The sequence below is a fragment of the Rattus norvegicus genome, chromosome 15 (genome assembly GCF_021556685.1).
Source record: "Rattus norvegicus strain SHRSP/BbbUtx chromosome 15, alternate assembly SHRSP_T2T, whole genome shotgun sequence".
In the NCBI taxonomy this organism is placed as follows: Eukaryota; Metazoa; Chordata; class Mammalia; order Rodentia; family Muridae; genus Rattus; species Rattus norvegicus.
In genome coordinates this window covers 39,007,038-39,024,071 of record NC_141548.1, presented here as the reverse complement: position 1 = coordinate 39,024,071, position 17,034 = coordinate 39,007,038, and the positions used below count along the sequence as shown (strand labels likewise).

General features: G+C 42.9%; 1 protein-coding gene across 1 annotated transcript in view; it reads left to right on the top strand.

Annotated features, from left to right (window-relative positions):
* The window catches only part of Sgcg (sarcoglycan, gamma), a 46,476-nt gene that overhangs the window by 12,763 nt on the left and 16,679 nt on the right, over positions 1-17,034 (top strand). Inside the window, 2 exon segments of the mRNA NM_001006993.1 lie at positions 3,055-3,252; positions 14,734-14,835. Of these exon segments, the coding sequence (NP_001006994.1) occupies positions 3,058-3,252; positions 14,734-14,835 (297 nt within the window). The 5' untranslated portion in view covers positions 3,055-3,057.

Below are 17,034 nucleotides of genomic sequence, written 5' to 3'. Positions count from 1 at the left end.
TTAGCTCCAGGTCAAGGCGAAGCAGTCAAGGACAAGCCAGGCATAAACAAAGGCCCCATGCTATTCAGGGACTTATCAAGATGATGAAGATCTTGAGCCTACTTCCTTATCCTAGCCCAATGTCAAATTCTTGCCAATATCTTAGAAGCAGCACCAAGAGCTTTCCACAGTTGAGAGAAAATTATGCCTATACCTCCCCCTTATGTTTTGGTGTTTTGTTTTTTGTTTGTTTGAAAGACTGGCTGTGTATCTCAATCTGAACTTGAACTCAAGTCCCTACTGTCCGGGGGGGCTAAGCGATAGAATTGTCAGCATACATCCTCACACCTGGCTCCTTTTAAGATCATGTGATAGTAACTCCTTTGGAGCATGACTCCTGTGTTAGTCATCTTGGTTGCCCAGCTCCTGGAAGTGACTTGTCTTGAGCAGACAAGTAAGTAGGTGCTGGTTGAAATACAGAATGCCATTGGCCAGCCTTTATTTAGCAAGATAGAATGGGCAATACATTCAATCGTTTGCCTGTATAAGAAGAATCAGAGATGAGGCTGGCGTGATAGCTCGGTGGTTAAGAGCATTTGTTGCTCTTCCAGAGATTCTGGGTTTATTTCCCAGCACACACAAGCATTTGTAACTCCTGTTCTAGAACATTCAACACCCTCTTCTGGCCTCCAGGGTGCACTGAGTACACATAAATACTCAGACATACATCAGGCAAGACTCTTCTACATATGAAATGAAATCAAACGTGTAAGATAGAACACTTATCTGTAAGATTGTTTTGCTTACACAGCAAATAGAGAGCTATGAATGTACAAGTGAAGGAAAGCTGCTGTTTATGTAAAAACACTAATGATTTATATCTAATGTTCAAATTGTAAAAATACTGATAATTAGGGCAGGCAGTGGTGGCTCACGCCTTTAATCTCAGCACTTGGGAGGTAGAGGCAGGTGGATCTCTGTGAATTTGATGCCAGCCTGGTCTACAGAATGAGTTCTAGAGAAGCCAAACCTACACTGAGAAACCCTGTCTTGAATATCCAAACCAACCAACCAACCAACCAAAACAAAACAAAACAAAACAAAAAAAAAACCCAACCAAAACCCCTGATATTTATATTTGAGCAATGCATTTAAAAGTTTCAGGTTGGGGATTTAGCTCAGTGGTAGAGCGTTTGCCTAGCAAACACAAGGCCCTGGGTTCGGTACCTAGCTCCAAAAAGAAAAAAAAAAAGTAGTAAAAGTTAACATCAGCACACTTTGAAGGATAGTTAACAGGGAGTATAACTTTTACTGCTAACATAACTTATTTAAAACTAGTTTATAAAATTAAATTTTGTTCAATATATACATATTAAACACAGAGTTATTTCCTTGTCACTGAATATAAGTAGGAATTCCAGAATATTCACTCCCTCTGTTACTGTGTACAAGGTTATAAATAGATCACAGAGCGCTCTGTGTTTTCAGGTCAGCACGGTCTCTTGCCAACATGAGTTTCACTTTGTAAGACCTCAAAACCCTGGGGAACTGGCATTCTGCCCAGTGGTGCCCATTGTCTCAATTTCTCAGGTCCTTTTCACAGGCATTTGGTGTCAGTACAAACAACAAAATCAGCTCATTAGTAAAACTATTAATATTGTATGCTACCTGGTCATTCAACTCACACTTCTCAGGAGGAAGGTCTTTTCTTTTCTTTAAAGGAGAGCTAAACTTGTTTAAAAAAGATTTATTAATCTGTTTGTTTGTTTGTTTATACTGTTTATATATTGGGTATTTTGTCTGCATTTACATCTATACCAGAAGAGGGAATCAGCCAGTTGTGAGCTTCCCCATGGGGACTGGGAATTGAACTCAGGAAGAACAGTGAGTGCTGCTAATCACTGAGCCATCTCTCCAGCCCCTGGAGAAAGGTCTTTTCAATATGACATCAGCGGGTAACAAGTTAGGCAAAAACATTAAAGAGGCAATGATAAAACGTGGGGCTAATAATAGGCATGGGGTGCAATGGTTCATGGCTGTAATCCCAGCACTCAGGAAGCAGAGGTCAGAGGACTGTCACAAATTTGAAGACAACCAGGGCAAGAGTGAATTCTAGTCCACAGAGTGAGTCTTGTCTCAAAAAAAACCAAAACAACCCAAAACCATATACAAATAGTACAACTGGTACAAATTTAACAACAGGCACGTTGAACAGCCAAAGGAAATGGTTCAGGTAAATGCAGCTTAGACGAGGGAGGAGCAGAGGTGTCTCCAAGCCCCTGAAGGGTGGTGTGTGGCACATGGATTGGACTCAGGAAGTGGGCCTAGGGCCTGTGAGTGCAGTGAGCCTGTGGAGCCTCCTCGGGACATGGTCACCACCTATGCACAACTCCCCTGGAACACATCTCCACATGCCCGTAAAAGAAAATCCAGACCCTCGTGTATCTTACTGTTTGGGGTTCAGTTCTGGCAAAAATTTTGTAATTTAGTTGAGAGAAGATATAATTTAACTATTCAGAATCAAACCGGGTAATTAGGTTAAAAAAAATATATGGTTGCCGACTTGATTTTAATTCCTATTTGATAACTTGGCTTAAAGGTTGATGCTTTGATGTCAAGTTCAGCTTGGCAGAGGTTTGGAAGCCATAGCGTTTGTGTGTGTGTGCGTGTGTATGTTTGTGTGTACATGTGTGTGCACATGCATGTGTGTGAAATTGATTAAAATCTGAAAATATGGCCACTGGATTTTAAGTGAATTGGTCACATTTAAATTATCTTAAGTGACAAATTAAGTATCTTCTTGTGGTTGAAACAGTATGACTTGTTTCAACGTAATATTACCCCTCTCTCTCTTCTTTGTTCTTCCTTTGAGACAGAGACTTATGTAGCTGACCTTGCGTTCACTGTGTAACCAAGGACTCCCTTGAACTCCTGCTCCCCCCCACCCCCAGAGCTCTGGGATTACAAGTGTATACATCATATCTGGTTTCTGGTCTGGGGTAAAATTGTTTTCTGGACTCACGATATATCAGTACTGACAACTAAGTCCTCTGCCCTCCCTCCTCCCCTCCCTAGAGGATGGTGCGAGAACAGTACACCACGGTCACAGAGGGGACTCACATAGAGCGGCCTGAGAACCAGCATGTCTACAAGATCGGCATTTATGGATGGAGGAAGCGCTGTCTGTACCTATTTGTTCTTATCCTCCTCACCATCCTCGTCGTGAATCTCGCTCTCACCATCTGGATTCTGAGAGTGATGTGGTTTTCTCCAGTGAGTATTGCTTTCTCTGACTCATTGTAAATTATTGCATTGATTATTTTATTTATTGTGCTGTATTTTCCATTAGTCATTATCTCTATGGGGTAGAAAACTTCTAATTTTGAATTTGTGGTTGATTCTGTCAAGATGTCTTAGTGGTCATTTACAGTTTACAATCTGTAGGACTGGAGTTTCCTAATGTCATTAGTCCTATAGTTTAACGTTTGCAATGCCTGCTCTCATCTAAATTAAATTACTGTAATGAAATACCTGAGGCAAGTGTTTATTTGTTTTTAAAGAAGAGGATTTTCATTTAATTTTCCTTTATTCTTGATAATCTATACATTAAATATGTATACATTAAAATATGATCATATTTATCCCTATCCCCTCCTATAATTCTCTCCATATCTCTCTAACAGACCCAATTCCCAATTTCAAATCATTATTTTTATTACTTAGTAAATCCAATTAGTGCTGGCCATAAGTGCAGGGATGCGGTCTCCACTGGAGCATTCGACACCTACCTACCTGACCACATCCTCTGAGAAGAATGATTCTTCTTCTATAGTTATCCATTGTCTGGCTACACAGTAAGGGTTGTGGCCCAGAGATTGTCCACCTGTCTATGCCAGAAGTTTGGCTGTCTTGGTCTTGTACAGATAACCACAGCTACCGTGAGTTCTGGAGTGCACCCAGTAGGCCATGCCCAAGAGCTTTCCCTGAACTCCTCCCTCCCGCTCTTACTCTCTTTCTTAGTCCTCGTGCTGATGTGCCCTGAGCCTTTGGGGTAGGGAGTTCATAGAGATGTCCCCTTTAGAGCCAGTGACTTAATCCAGAGAAGAGGCTTGCTTGTTCAGCTCATGATTTTGGAGGTTTAAGGACTTAGCCTCAGCTCTGATGCCTGGTGGGAGTGCAAGATTGCACATGCAGGAAGAATCCAATCGGCAGAAAACACGAAAGCCTGGGTGGGGCCTAGCTGGGGATTTTACCACAACCTTCCCCTGAGAGCTAACTGGGCCCCCAGACAGCTCAGATTCAAGTGCAACCTGCCACTGACCCCAGGGCCTTCATGACCTCTCAGAAGTCCAGAAAGCTACTACCCCAGTGAGCAAACTGTGTTGACAGGAGCAGTGGTTCTCAACGTTCCGAATGCTGCAACTCTTTAATACACATGCTATCTATGGAAATCCCCAACCATACAATTATTTTTGTTGCTACTTCATAATGGTAATTTTACCACCATTATGAATCATAATGTAAATATCTGACATTTCCAATGGTTTTAGATGACTCCCGTGAAAGAATCATTTGACCCATATGCACTGCCTTGGAGGACACACTTAAACCACACCCAAGCCAAAGGAATGTAATATTTGCATGTTTTCAGCACTCTGTTCTGATGCACATAAATGTGTGTGCAAAAACTTCAATATTCACAACACATTTAGTAAATAAAATGCCATCAGTCTTACAGAATCTATCTTAATCTAAATATCCCCATATGTTAAAAATAATTGCACAACTTTATTTGCCTTGATATTTTGTGTACATTTTGTTTATTTCGTGGTGCTGGGAATTGAACACAAGACCTTTTGCATGTTAGGCAAGTGCACTACCATTAAGCTATGTCGCAAGAAGCCCTTGTTTGGTGCATTCTGGGATGGGGTTATCATTTAATATACGATACATCAATTTGGCAAGATAGATCCACTGAGATAAAAATACGAGGAACATCACAGTTTAGTATGCGTTTCTCAAGCAGCTGGGATGTGATGTGTGCCCAGAGTCTTCCCAAGAATGACAGCTATCGTCTGAGGTTTAGTTTGAAGTGCACTTCATGAACCCTACGTTTTCTATGCCCTTGTTTCTGTCACGTCATGGTTTAAGCCAATAGCTACCATCACTGTCTTCATGTAATAAACATTTGCACTTCTACACATTCTGGTAATTACTCACGAATTTAAAATATACTTGAGGAGCATTCTTAGATATATTTATTACATTTGTATTTGTATTTGTATTATATTGGATATGAATATATTGTATACAAATATTGTATATTTGTATTATATTTGTATATAATTGTACTTACTATGCATATATTAGAAATTATTATAAATAAATAATTTATTATAAATAAATTATTAATTGTTATAAATAAACAATTTCTAATAATTTCTAATATATGTATAGCAAGATCTTGTCTCAAAAAATTTTATTTTTTACAAAAAACAATAAACCCAAATATTCTTAAGCTTTCCATATAACCCAAAGTTATTCCCAGAATCAATGTAACCATGTCAAAACTCTCATGCACTGTTTATAGAAATAGAAAAATACAATCTGTCTTAGTCAATGTTCTATTGCTGTGAAGAGACACTGTGACCATGTCAAACCTTACAAAGGGAAGTATTTAACTTGAGCTGGCTTACTGTTTCAGAGGCTTAGTTCATTACCACCATGGTGGGGAGCATGGTGGCACACAGGCAGACATACTGGAAAAGAAGCTGAGAGTTCTACATTCAGATCAGCAGGTAGCAGGGAGAAAAGGGATGGGGGAGGAAACTGGGCCTAGCATGGACTTTTTACAGCCTACACCCAGTGACAACAAGGCTACACCTTCTAACCCAAATAATTTCAAATAGTGCCACTAGCACACGGGCCTTTGGTGGTCATTTCTATTCAAGCCATTTATCTACATAGAACCACAGAAGACCCCAAGGAGCCAAGTCATCTTGACAAGATGACCTAATTTGGATGCGTCACTCACAATCACTGTTGCAGAAACAAGTTACAAACCTAAGCAGTAAAGGATGACAGAGGCAAACGAGAGCCGGTAGAACTGTAGGACAGAGTACAGACCCCAGGAATGAGTCAGCCGAGGTTTGCCTGGAGGGCCCAGTGCTGGAGGAAGGGTGGTGGAGCAGCGCAGGGAAACCTGGATTCACAAGAATACAAAAGCAGCAGTTCTCAACCTGTGGGTTGAGACCCCTTTGGGGGTCAAACAGCCCTTTCAAAGGGGTCACCTAAGACCGTCTGAAAACACTGGTATTTATATTTATTTATAGTTCACGGCAGTAGCAAAATTACAGTTGTGAAGTAGCAAAAGACTTCAAAAGGAAAGCTATTCCATTCCAGGAACTGACCATAAAAGCCCCCTAAATTATCAGTCCCAGGAACTAGGCTATAAGCCACCAGCTCCAGGAACAGACCATAAATTCCAGGAACAAGGTCATCAAATCCCCCATCCAGAGAACAGCCTGGAGAGAACCACAAGAATGGGAAACATCTTATCTCAGGATGGGCCATCTGTGCTGGGCAGCATTATATGGCTTGGGTATCTCATCCTGTGGTTGAAATTGTTCATGATACAGGAATGCAGTCCACTGACCACCTGAATGCAAGCCAATCAGAAACCAACCCCTGTAACATCCCTGGCACCCACCGATGAAGTTTTAGATGACCTAAACCTAGCCAAAGTCCCCCTAGTTCCTTAGACAAAGGCCTGAATGCCTTTGACTGGATTTGTTGCCAGTTTTGTAAGTGGCTGATCTCTGCATGCAGCTTCTTGCTTCTGTGAAATAAAAACACTCTTGCTAATTGGTGGGTGATGGTCTCCATGTGGCACTTTCAGACTTAACATATCACACCTGGAGATCTTTCTAGCATGGTGATGTGGGTCAATAATCCCAATGTTGCAAGCCCGGAGAGTCAAGAACTCAAGACAGCTAGAGCTACAGAGTAAGACTACTTAAAAAAAAAATCCATAATACTAAGACAAACCTAAACGGGAAATCAGGAGAAAGACAGCTTAATTAGTGATTAAACTATTGCTGTCATAAAATACCATGACCAAAAGCAGCTCACAGTTCTCAGATCACACTCTGCCACTGAGGAAAGTCAGGGCAGGAGTCCAAGGCAGGAACTGGGAGGAGGAGCTGAGGCAAAGGCTGGGGAGGAGTGCTGCTCACTGGCCTGCTCTTCATGGCTGTTCAGCCCATTTTCTTATACTATCCAGGCCCACCTTGGGCTGGGGCCTCCCCTATCAGTCACTGATTAAGAAAATACCTCACAAGCTTACCTACAGCTCCATCCAATGGAACCATTTTCTCAATTGAGGTTCTCTCTTCTCAGAAAACTGTTGTTTCAAAGATTTATCTCTTTATTATATATAAGTATATTGTTGCGGTCTTCAGACACACCAGAAGAGGGCATCAGATCCCATTACGGATGGTTGTGAGCCACCATGTGGTTGCTGGGAATTGAACTCCGGACCTTTGGAAGAACAGTCAGTGCTCTTAACTGCTGAGCCAGCCCAACTCTGTTGTTTCAAGGTGACAAAAAAACTATCAGAATGAAGTCCCAAAAGGATAACAGAATACTGACAATGGAAAAGGACAGAATTACAGGAGACTCGAGCACTATAACCGAGAAGTGAATGGAGCCTGGTGAGGCTGAGCCCAGCTTCTGCCTTTTGAAGGACTCAGATCACAGCATCTCACACATTCAGCCCTTAGAACTAAAATGTCATGGAACACCAGTGCACACAATTACTGTTGACTGCAAATACTTGGGAAATGTAACAACCGATGCTGAGCACTGAGGTGCTAGAGGACTGCACGGTAGTTGTTATAAAAGATAAATGGACATTAAAACAATCAGCGTGCACCTAGGCTTCTAGTTCAGTGGTACAGAGCTTGCCTGCGTGTCTGTGGCCCTGATTTTCAGCTCCTGCACCCACACAAACTTTGAAAACTTTATAGTCACGGGCATTTTCTCACTCATGATTATTTTACAGCATTTAATGAATGTAACTATAACAAAATAAGATTAATGGTACTGATCTAAGTATATTGACCTTAAAAAATAAATCCGGAGAGCATTTGTATTCGGGAAAGGGATATAAATAATCAAAACAGAATATAATGCTGTGTCAGTAAGTTCATATTTCTATAAAATATTCTGTTGGCTAGTTGTTTTTTGCTGCCCTCTATTGTTGTAATGGGTGACATTGCCCTTTCTGAAAGGCTGAAGACTCTAGGTGGATTTCAAGGTTTTGAAACTAATTTTAATTTAATTTCAAGGTTTTGAAACTAATTTAATTTAATTTCAAGGTTTTGAAACTTCAAGGGTTTGAAACTAATTTCCATTACTGTGTAGCAACTGAGAACTGTGCAGTTCAGAATCTATCACTTGGCAGCAGAGTGCAGCATTTTTAAGCCTCTATGGCATTTCCTTAGATAAGTGTCATTAAGCAGTTGGTAATTCTTTACCGGGAGCTTGGGAATGAATTAGATAACATCCTGAAGATTTTTATTTTAACCTAAGTTGGCATAATTGGGAGAGAATTGAAAACTCAGAAAAGAATGAAGGTATGCAGCTGTCCCCAGGCTTTGGTGAGTGTATGGTGATCCTGGGAGAGCATGCAGATGCTACAGTTGACACAGGCATGGTGGCGCACACGTGTAATCCCAGAACATAGTGGGAGAGGCAGGAGGATCTGGAGCTCAAAGTAATCAGGTGTATAGTCCAAGGACACCCTAGACAACATGAGACTGTCTCAAAAAGCCAAAAGTGTTTGTGTGTTTGGCATGGAAGTCCAGCTCAGTGAAGAAGACACCCAATGTGCATGAAAATTTGAAGTCACTGCTCAGCACCCCACCCCCAAAATCACCTCTGTGTTTCTTCTAAAATCCCACTCTCGACTCTCAAAAGCTCTTTGGAATTGAATCTAACTCAGTGTTGCAATGCCACTGATTGTTCTAATGCAGGATCCTTTCCTGCCCCTGGGTAACTCAGATCCTATGACCCAACACGGATGTAAGTTTCCTGATGGCCTTGGCTTTAATGATGTTGCTTGCCAAGTCAAGCAGCTGAAATCGTAAGCAAGAACGCATCATTTCCTCCAAGACTTGACTCATCTTCTTGAGCTTGAGACCCAGAATATTTTTATATTCTGTGTTTTTCAATCTAGATACTTCAATGGAGACCCATTCTCTCCGGTGAGTACACTGGTGGGGAACTGAGCATTGATGGACCTCATCTTATGATGGAGCCCAGAACAGCACCGAGCCATTCTCTCTATGACCAGCAGTTGGGGACAGCCAGATCCTTCCATTCTCTAGCACATGTCAAGCCAGAGCCTCCTCTATGTTGATGTGATTGAAGCCCCTCAGAGGGTCCTCTGGGATTCTTTACAATAACCGTGTGTCCCTTCAGAGGTGTGATGACATGTTTTAGAATGTGACAGTCAACAAGAGATACAATAAAAACAAAAAACTTTCAAAAACATTGTACCAACCCCGTGAGAAAGCTCGCAGGAAGTATTTACCTCGGTGCCTTTTGCTTCTGCCTGAGTTACTTGTCTATTGCTGAGATAAACCACTATAACCAAGTTTATTTGGGTTTATAGTTCTGGAAGACTATGACTCCACCATCATGGTGGGGAAGCATGGCTGCAGGCAGGTGTGGTAGCCAGAGCAGGAAACTAGAAGCTAACGTCTTCAACGGCAAACATAGAGAGTGAATTGGAAGTCAGTGAGGAAGGCACCTCAAAGACAGTAACAGACTCTCTTCTGCAGAGTTGCATTTCCTAAACCTCTTCTAACAGCGCCACCTACTGGGCGACACCAAGGATCCAACATCCTGAACCTGGTGGGCAAACTCACGAATGGTTCTGTGGTCCATCCTGGTTTAGAACTGATGATTTGTTGGCCATATATTTTGCTTGTGGGTTTTAATGAAGTATTAGTTTCTTATTTTTGTGGACCCGGATACCTAATCACATAAAACCTTTGTTGTTTTATTACTGTACAAATTCTGCATTGAATCCTAACTTTTTATGATTTTCTGCACAGAATTATAAAATCAATTAAATGGTTATCATAATAGCCACTAAATGCCTTTGCCTTGTTACAAATCTTTACTTTCAGATACCTTTATTTCCTTCTTAATAACTTAGTTGGCAAAATTCTAATATGTCTCCATGATACCTACCTGCTGGGTTATATCCACTGTAACCTCGAGTGTAAGGCCCTTGTGTGTGGCCAGGCCTTTGGTTTGCTTCATCCAATAGAAGAGACGACATACGAGCTGTCAGAATTATATTTCTCTGTCAAACTTTGCTCCTTCATTAAACTTGAAAGACAAAAATCAAGACAAACTGCAAATTATTTCTAAAATGCCAGGGTGTTCTATATTTTAAGAGTTTTGTTCTTATAGGGAGAGGGTGTTGTGTTTTGAAAATCTCATGGCAATAGTTATATGAAAATTAGTCCATATATCACATTTTAGTGGCTTGTTCATTGGGATATGTTAAGACTCCTTTGTCCACTGCAATGCCTTAGCTGGAAACAGGCATCTGTGATACTGGCCAGGGGAGAGGCACAATGTTAGCCAGAGCCTGCAGGAGGCCACATGTAAGAAGGGGAGACAATGGGGTGCAACCTGGAGCAGAGACCGAGGAAGTGACTGCTTCCCTCCCTTGTCACTTTCCCTTTTTTATTTCCTTCCTTTATGCTGGGGACATAACCCAGGGCTTTGCGCACGCCAGGCCCTGAGCTGAATGCTCATCCCCTAGGTTCTCGATTCTTCACTGAACTAACCTGGGCGATGGCCCCATTTGGCAGTCCTTTACCACTAATCTGATGCCATTTTCTAGGACTGTGCTGGCCCTGGAGAATGGCCCGCCCTCCTCCACTCTGCCTGTTGGATGCCTAGCCTGACCGTCATCCCATGCTGTTGGTCTGACATGGACACCATACACTCTCTGCCTCTTCTTCTCCTTTGCCTTTCAAATGGACAGAAACTATGATTGAAAGAAAAACGTGGCACTCTGGAATTTCAACTATTCCCTTGGCTTCTTCCTAGGCTATCCATGTATGTCTTTCTAAAGGGTATTTTAGTTTATTAGTGCTTTCAGTCTAAAAACCAAATAGAAAGTCTTGATTTTAAGTGTTATTGCTACCAGGATGGGATTGAAGCAGAGAAAAGACTGAAATGCTCTTTTCATCCTCTGGTTAAGGGGACAGGCTATCCTCGAGGCCGAGTTTGGAGGAGAGAGATAAACCCCCCATGTGCAGCATGTCCCATCACTGGGGTCACCAGTACAAACCCGGTGATCACTGGTGTCTGATGGTACAAACAGCACCAGGCTTCTCGTTACAGCCCGTGTCTTCAACTTGCCAGCTGGTGCCATTTGTCCTCTGAGTAGCCATGTTGTGAAGACAAAGAAGGCACAGGCACCACAGAAGCTGCCTGAGCTTCCGGCTTTTCCTTTCAAGAGTGGTCGCATCAGCCTGAACTCAGAACCCAGCTCACACACAGTTTACTGTCCACATTCCATTAAACAAAATTGAAGGTTGATATCATTATGCAGGTGAAGGCAGGTACAGGATAGAACGAGGCCTGTCATTGGACGAGAAGGAAGGATGGGAGGGAGAAAAGTTTTAGAGGAGGAGGAGACCAGAGCCAGAGGAGGGAGCAGCTGAGAGAACATGGCAGCGGATGTTAAGTTTCCTCTCTGCACATTTACAGGTTGTTATGACTATTCTAAAGGGATGGGTGTGTACAGGATTTTGTGCTATTTAGATGGGCAATTATATCTTATTAATTGGATCAGAGGTTACGGTGTGATGTGTTCTTTCATGTGGCGACTTAATTGAGTTCAAGAGAGTGTGTGGTGGCGGGACACACTGGGCCCACCACAGAATTGGGATGTGTATGCCTGGCATGGTGACAATCTGCCTTGGGAAATAGATGGGTAGAGAGATTGTTGCCAGGCTCAGAGAGAAGCCATCAATAGTGTGACATGGGATAAAGCTTAGCGGGTGAGAGGCTTTGCTGACTGAGATGAAAATATCCCACGGATGCCATGTAGCCCTATGGTGTCAGCCCTAGTTTGGGATAAAATAAACCTTTTTAAATTATACCGCAACACAGAATTCCCCGAAGACTCACCCTTTTAGCTTAGCTGAGTAAGTCCCACAATGCAGTTCCCCACACTGCAGTTCCCACATACTTCACTATGCTCTTAATTGTCTACCTTATGGTTACATCGCATTCTTGCCACAAAAAAACTTAGGAACCGATAGGACATTGTACTTCCTGCCTCCTTATCCATATCCAAGTATATTGGATGCAATTAGGTACTCAATAAATACTTTCTGATTCTAGAGCATAAAAAGAAATGAAAGGTTAGATGACCTTTTCAGGAGTGAGTGTGTATACAGTCATGGATGTTAAGAAGTTTGGTACTAGGTTGATACCACAAAATTACTTTGGGTTTTTCAGACATGCTGTCTAGCCTAGGATATTATAAGAAGTCTTTTGATCTATATTCTATTAAAATAATAGGATAGTGGCTGGACCATAACGTGTCCCCACAAACTTCCAGGTCTCTGCAAATGCACTGAGGTAATTGTTATACTTTTGTACAAATTGGGAGGAAACGTTACAATCCAGCATCCCTCCATTCCTAAGTAAAACAATAGATTAAAGTCTTCTATGAGTTGGGAAGTTGGGAAGGAAAAGTAGAGAAGGATAGGAGAGGAGCGGGAGAGAACGGGATAGATTTTACCACCATGCAGTATGCATTAGTGGAATTCTTGAACAGTGGAAACAGTAAGGAGATGTAGCATTCGTACTATGGGGTAGTATGCAACAGGTAAAAACCAGAAGTAGATATCTGTAAACAGACACATAGCCATCTCTAACTCTATAGAGGGAAGAAAACTATCACACTGTAGAAGACAAGAACTATATTCTTTAAGGCGTTCCTTCTGAAATCTATGGAGAGGAGTTTACCCCATAGCACGATTTGTGTGTCTATCAAGTGTTCAGGAGGATGAGGACAGCAGGACTGCTCACAACTGACACAGTGCTCCTGCCTCAGGCCATAAAGCGCTACTAATCATGGATTTTCCTGGACTTTCCCTACTCGGATCTCAACTGCGAGGCTGCTGCCCCATCTGCTCTGAGCCTCTTCACCATGTGGGAAATCCCATCCAGTCAGCGTGGAGGCCTGTTTTGAATTCTTGGGCGAAATGCATGAGAAGGACGGCAGGGGTGAGGATGACCTCGGTGACGACCGTCATCCATGGCTGTATTTCAGAACATGGGAATCAGTGCCCCAGCATGAGCGTGTAATATGGTCCTTCCAAGGCTACCCACACCAAAGAAAGAAGTGGTCCGGTGCGGCCAGGAATGCACAGGGAGCGAAGCTGAGTTACCCCAGATGGTTTTACAGCATGGTGGCTGCTGTGATCTCTGTGGTTTTGTCTTTGGTTTACTGGCCCTTTGTGACTGTAGACTTGGTGAATGCAGCCCCTGGGAACACAGACTTCTTTCGCTCTTCCTGAAAGTGCTTCTCAGTTAAAGTTCTTCAGTGAATGCGTATTTCATCATGAACACAGTCAACATGCAGCCTTAAATGGGTGTTTAGGATGTCTTGAGGGAGAATAAGTCCTAATTGTGTGTGTGGTTCGCATAATTATATACGTGAGTGAAAACTTCTAGAGCTGTACACCTCAGGAAAGTCCATTTAATTATGTCTTTATTTAAAAATTAAGAAGGAGGGTCGAGGTGTCAGGTCCAACACAGCTTGGTCCCAGAAACCTGACTAGGGTGGTGAGGGAATGAAGACTGGACAGACAGACAGACAGACACACATTCAGAGAAGCTGGGATGGATGGGCTGTGCTCCCTCTGCTGGACCAGCACCACAACCTCCTCAGAAGTTTCCTTGCAGTGCACAGGGGAGGGGCTGTCTTGTCCCCGTAGGAGGTCTCGTAATGGCAGAAGTCCCAGGTTGCAATTATTTGGGACGGAAGCTGCAGTTGCTGGGTTTGCACACTGTCAACATCCGGATGTGAACCAGAGAGGTTGGCAGCCATTTTAATCAGATCCGTGCCTGGCGGTGGGCTTTGACCCTCCCATAGGCCTGTCTGTGGCACTGGGTTCTCACTCAGGACTTCTGTTCTTTGCGAGTCCTCTCAAGGCTTCCTGTGTTCTCCACATGGAGAGTTGCTCAGGAGGCGAAGGGACAGGCCTAGCCTGACAACCTGAGTTTGGTTCCTGGGACCCACATGGCCAAGGGAGAGAACCAACTTCTACAAGTTGTCCTCTGACCTCTGCACAGACGCCACGGTACATATGTGACCTCAATCAATCAATCAATCAATCAATCAACCAATCAGCCATCAATGTCCTTAAAATTAAACAGTTATAGTAAGGTTTTAAATGTGGTCATGGGTCTTAGGTGTTTATTATAAAATGATTTGTTAAATCTTATACCCATCTCTCAAATAAACTTCTGTACTTACAAAAAGACTTTTTAAATAAATATTGAAAATAAGCAACTAAAGTTTCAACTAGAATTTAGGAGAAATACAGAAAAACGGAATGAGTGTATGAAGATGCCCATGTGATTTTAGTTAATTGTAAAGAAGCGAAAAATAAAACAATGGAAACTTATGACGCTTTTCCTTACCAGATAGGAATGGGTCACCTGCATGTTACGGCAGATGGACTTCGGCTGGAAGGGGAGTCAGAGTTTTTATTTCCGCTGTACGCCAAAGAAATACGCTCCAGAGTGGTAAGAAGATTGTGTCTCAGAATGTGAAGAACTAGTTAAGCACAGCAATTCTGCTTTTCAGAGGGGAGTTTTAGCAAGTAGTTGTGTACACACATTCATGGTATGTTCTGTCTAATGCTGTGCTATTGGACAGTAGACTTCATAGAATACGTGCTGTAAAGATTTTGTTCTTAAATGCTTCTGCTCTGAGGTTAGTAGCTTCAGCAATTTAGCCTAATTTAAGATTAAAAGATCCTTACTCAGAACAATTCCTCACTGGTGCAAGCAACCAAATAACCTTGGTTTGTGGCACTCAGGGCTCTCTGAGGGTCTCGGGAGAAACTCCAGTCAGACAGACAGACATTCTGCATTTGTTGTGCGACTTAGAGGTCTGTGAGCCTGAGACAGGTCCACATCAGTCGCTAGGAAATCATCATGAACTTGAAAAGCCTCCCTGGAACTAAAAAAATGTCACAGAGCTACTCCTAAAGATCCGTCAGAGCGCACACCAGGGTGTCCTACCGGCTGCAGGGTGAGAATTGTAAGAACCCATATTAGCACAAGGCCCCCTAGGACCAAGTTCTCAGCCAAAGGAAACTTACTTGCCCTAGAAGGACAGAGGACAGGGAGCAAGATACACAGACAGGAGATAGAGGCCAAAGAAGAAGGGAAGAGGAAAAACAGAGAGGGGAAGGGATATTTGACCTGGAGGGATGAAGGATTAACTCTAGGCAGAGAGAAGACAGACATGGCCCATGGGCAAATGACAGTTATGAAGGGAAAAGGAGGCCCCACCCTCACCCCTCCCACCCTGTTAGGATGAGTTGGTTTGTCTTGATTGGGCATGTGAATTAGGTGAGCCAAAGGGGTCTTTTGATTGTTGGATTCCAATGTTTCAGATAGTTGGAACCTGGTGGTCAGCCTCAGGGGAGGAAGAGGCCAAATAAGGGACCAGACCTTGGTGGCTAGCTTTAGGAATGTAGCCTAAGGGTTTAGCAAGGCAGAGGGAGTGGGGGAAGGGCAAGGCCTTGGAGAGTCATGTTTGCCGTGCTCTGGTCTATTAGAGTCCTTCAAGAACCACAGTCAGCATTGACACAAAGGGGAGGCTCTAGGGCAGGCAGAACTTAGGGGAAGTCTTATCCAGGGTGCAGACCTTCTGTAACTGTGGCTGATTCGTGGGTGAATCAGATCTGAGCGTTTTGCTGCAGTGCACTTACAGTAACCATGGTAGGAGATGCTGTACGACTTGAAGTACATCCTTGGAAATGTTCAGAGCACTGCTGCATGAGGACAAGGGAAATTAGCACAAGTTTTTGTTAGAAAGTCAGGTCTGAATAAATTAAAATATGAGAGCTCATTCTCCCCACTTTCCCAACTCATGTGGATTGATCCCTGAGGGCCTGGTGACTAAAGTCAGGTAAATAGATCATAGCAGATGGGACCTTCTAGAATGAACAACTTCAGTTGTGTTTTTATCAGGCTGCCATTTTCAGAATGCTTTAAGAAGAACAGGGGATACAATTAGAAAGTAAGTCAGAAAACCAACCACATATTAAGGACTCACAATGTGACATCGGTGTCAGCCAGGACATAAAGTACAGGCGCAATGAACATAACTTAGCTGTGCGTAGCAGTTTGTACCAACACTAATGCGTGAAGAACAGATCTGCCCCTCAGGAACCTGTGGCATCCAGTGTGTAAGTTATGCGTTTCCGGGGAGTGGTTTTCTATAAAATCCTAGAGGATGTGCTCCCTTATCAATCTGAAGAGTTTGCCTTTCAATATCGATCTATGGTGCTGAGCTGAAAGAACGTCTTCTTCATGAAGTTGCTCTGGCCTCTAACGCTGGCTTTGTAGCGCTCTCCAAAGCAGTGTGTGGGGCTGGGGAGATGGCTCAGTTGGTAACGCGCCTACCTCATGAGCATGAGGATCTGAGTTTGCACAGTCATGGTGTCCCTACTCTCAAGGACACACTCATGAAGCACCAGGAAACACACATTACATATATCTCCAACACTTTATTTACTATTTGTGTGTGTGTGTGTGTGTGTGTGTGTGTGTGTGTGTGTGTGTGTGTTGACAGGGGACAACGTTTGGAAGTTGTCGCTCTGCCTCCATGATGCTGGGATCGAAGTCAGGTGGTCAGTCCTGCACAAGAAGCTTTTTATCAAACAAGACATCTTACCTTCCCCAAACTTACATTTTAAAGAGTACCTTGGG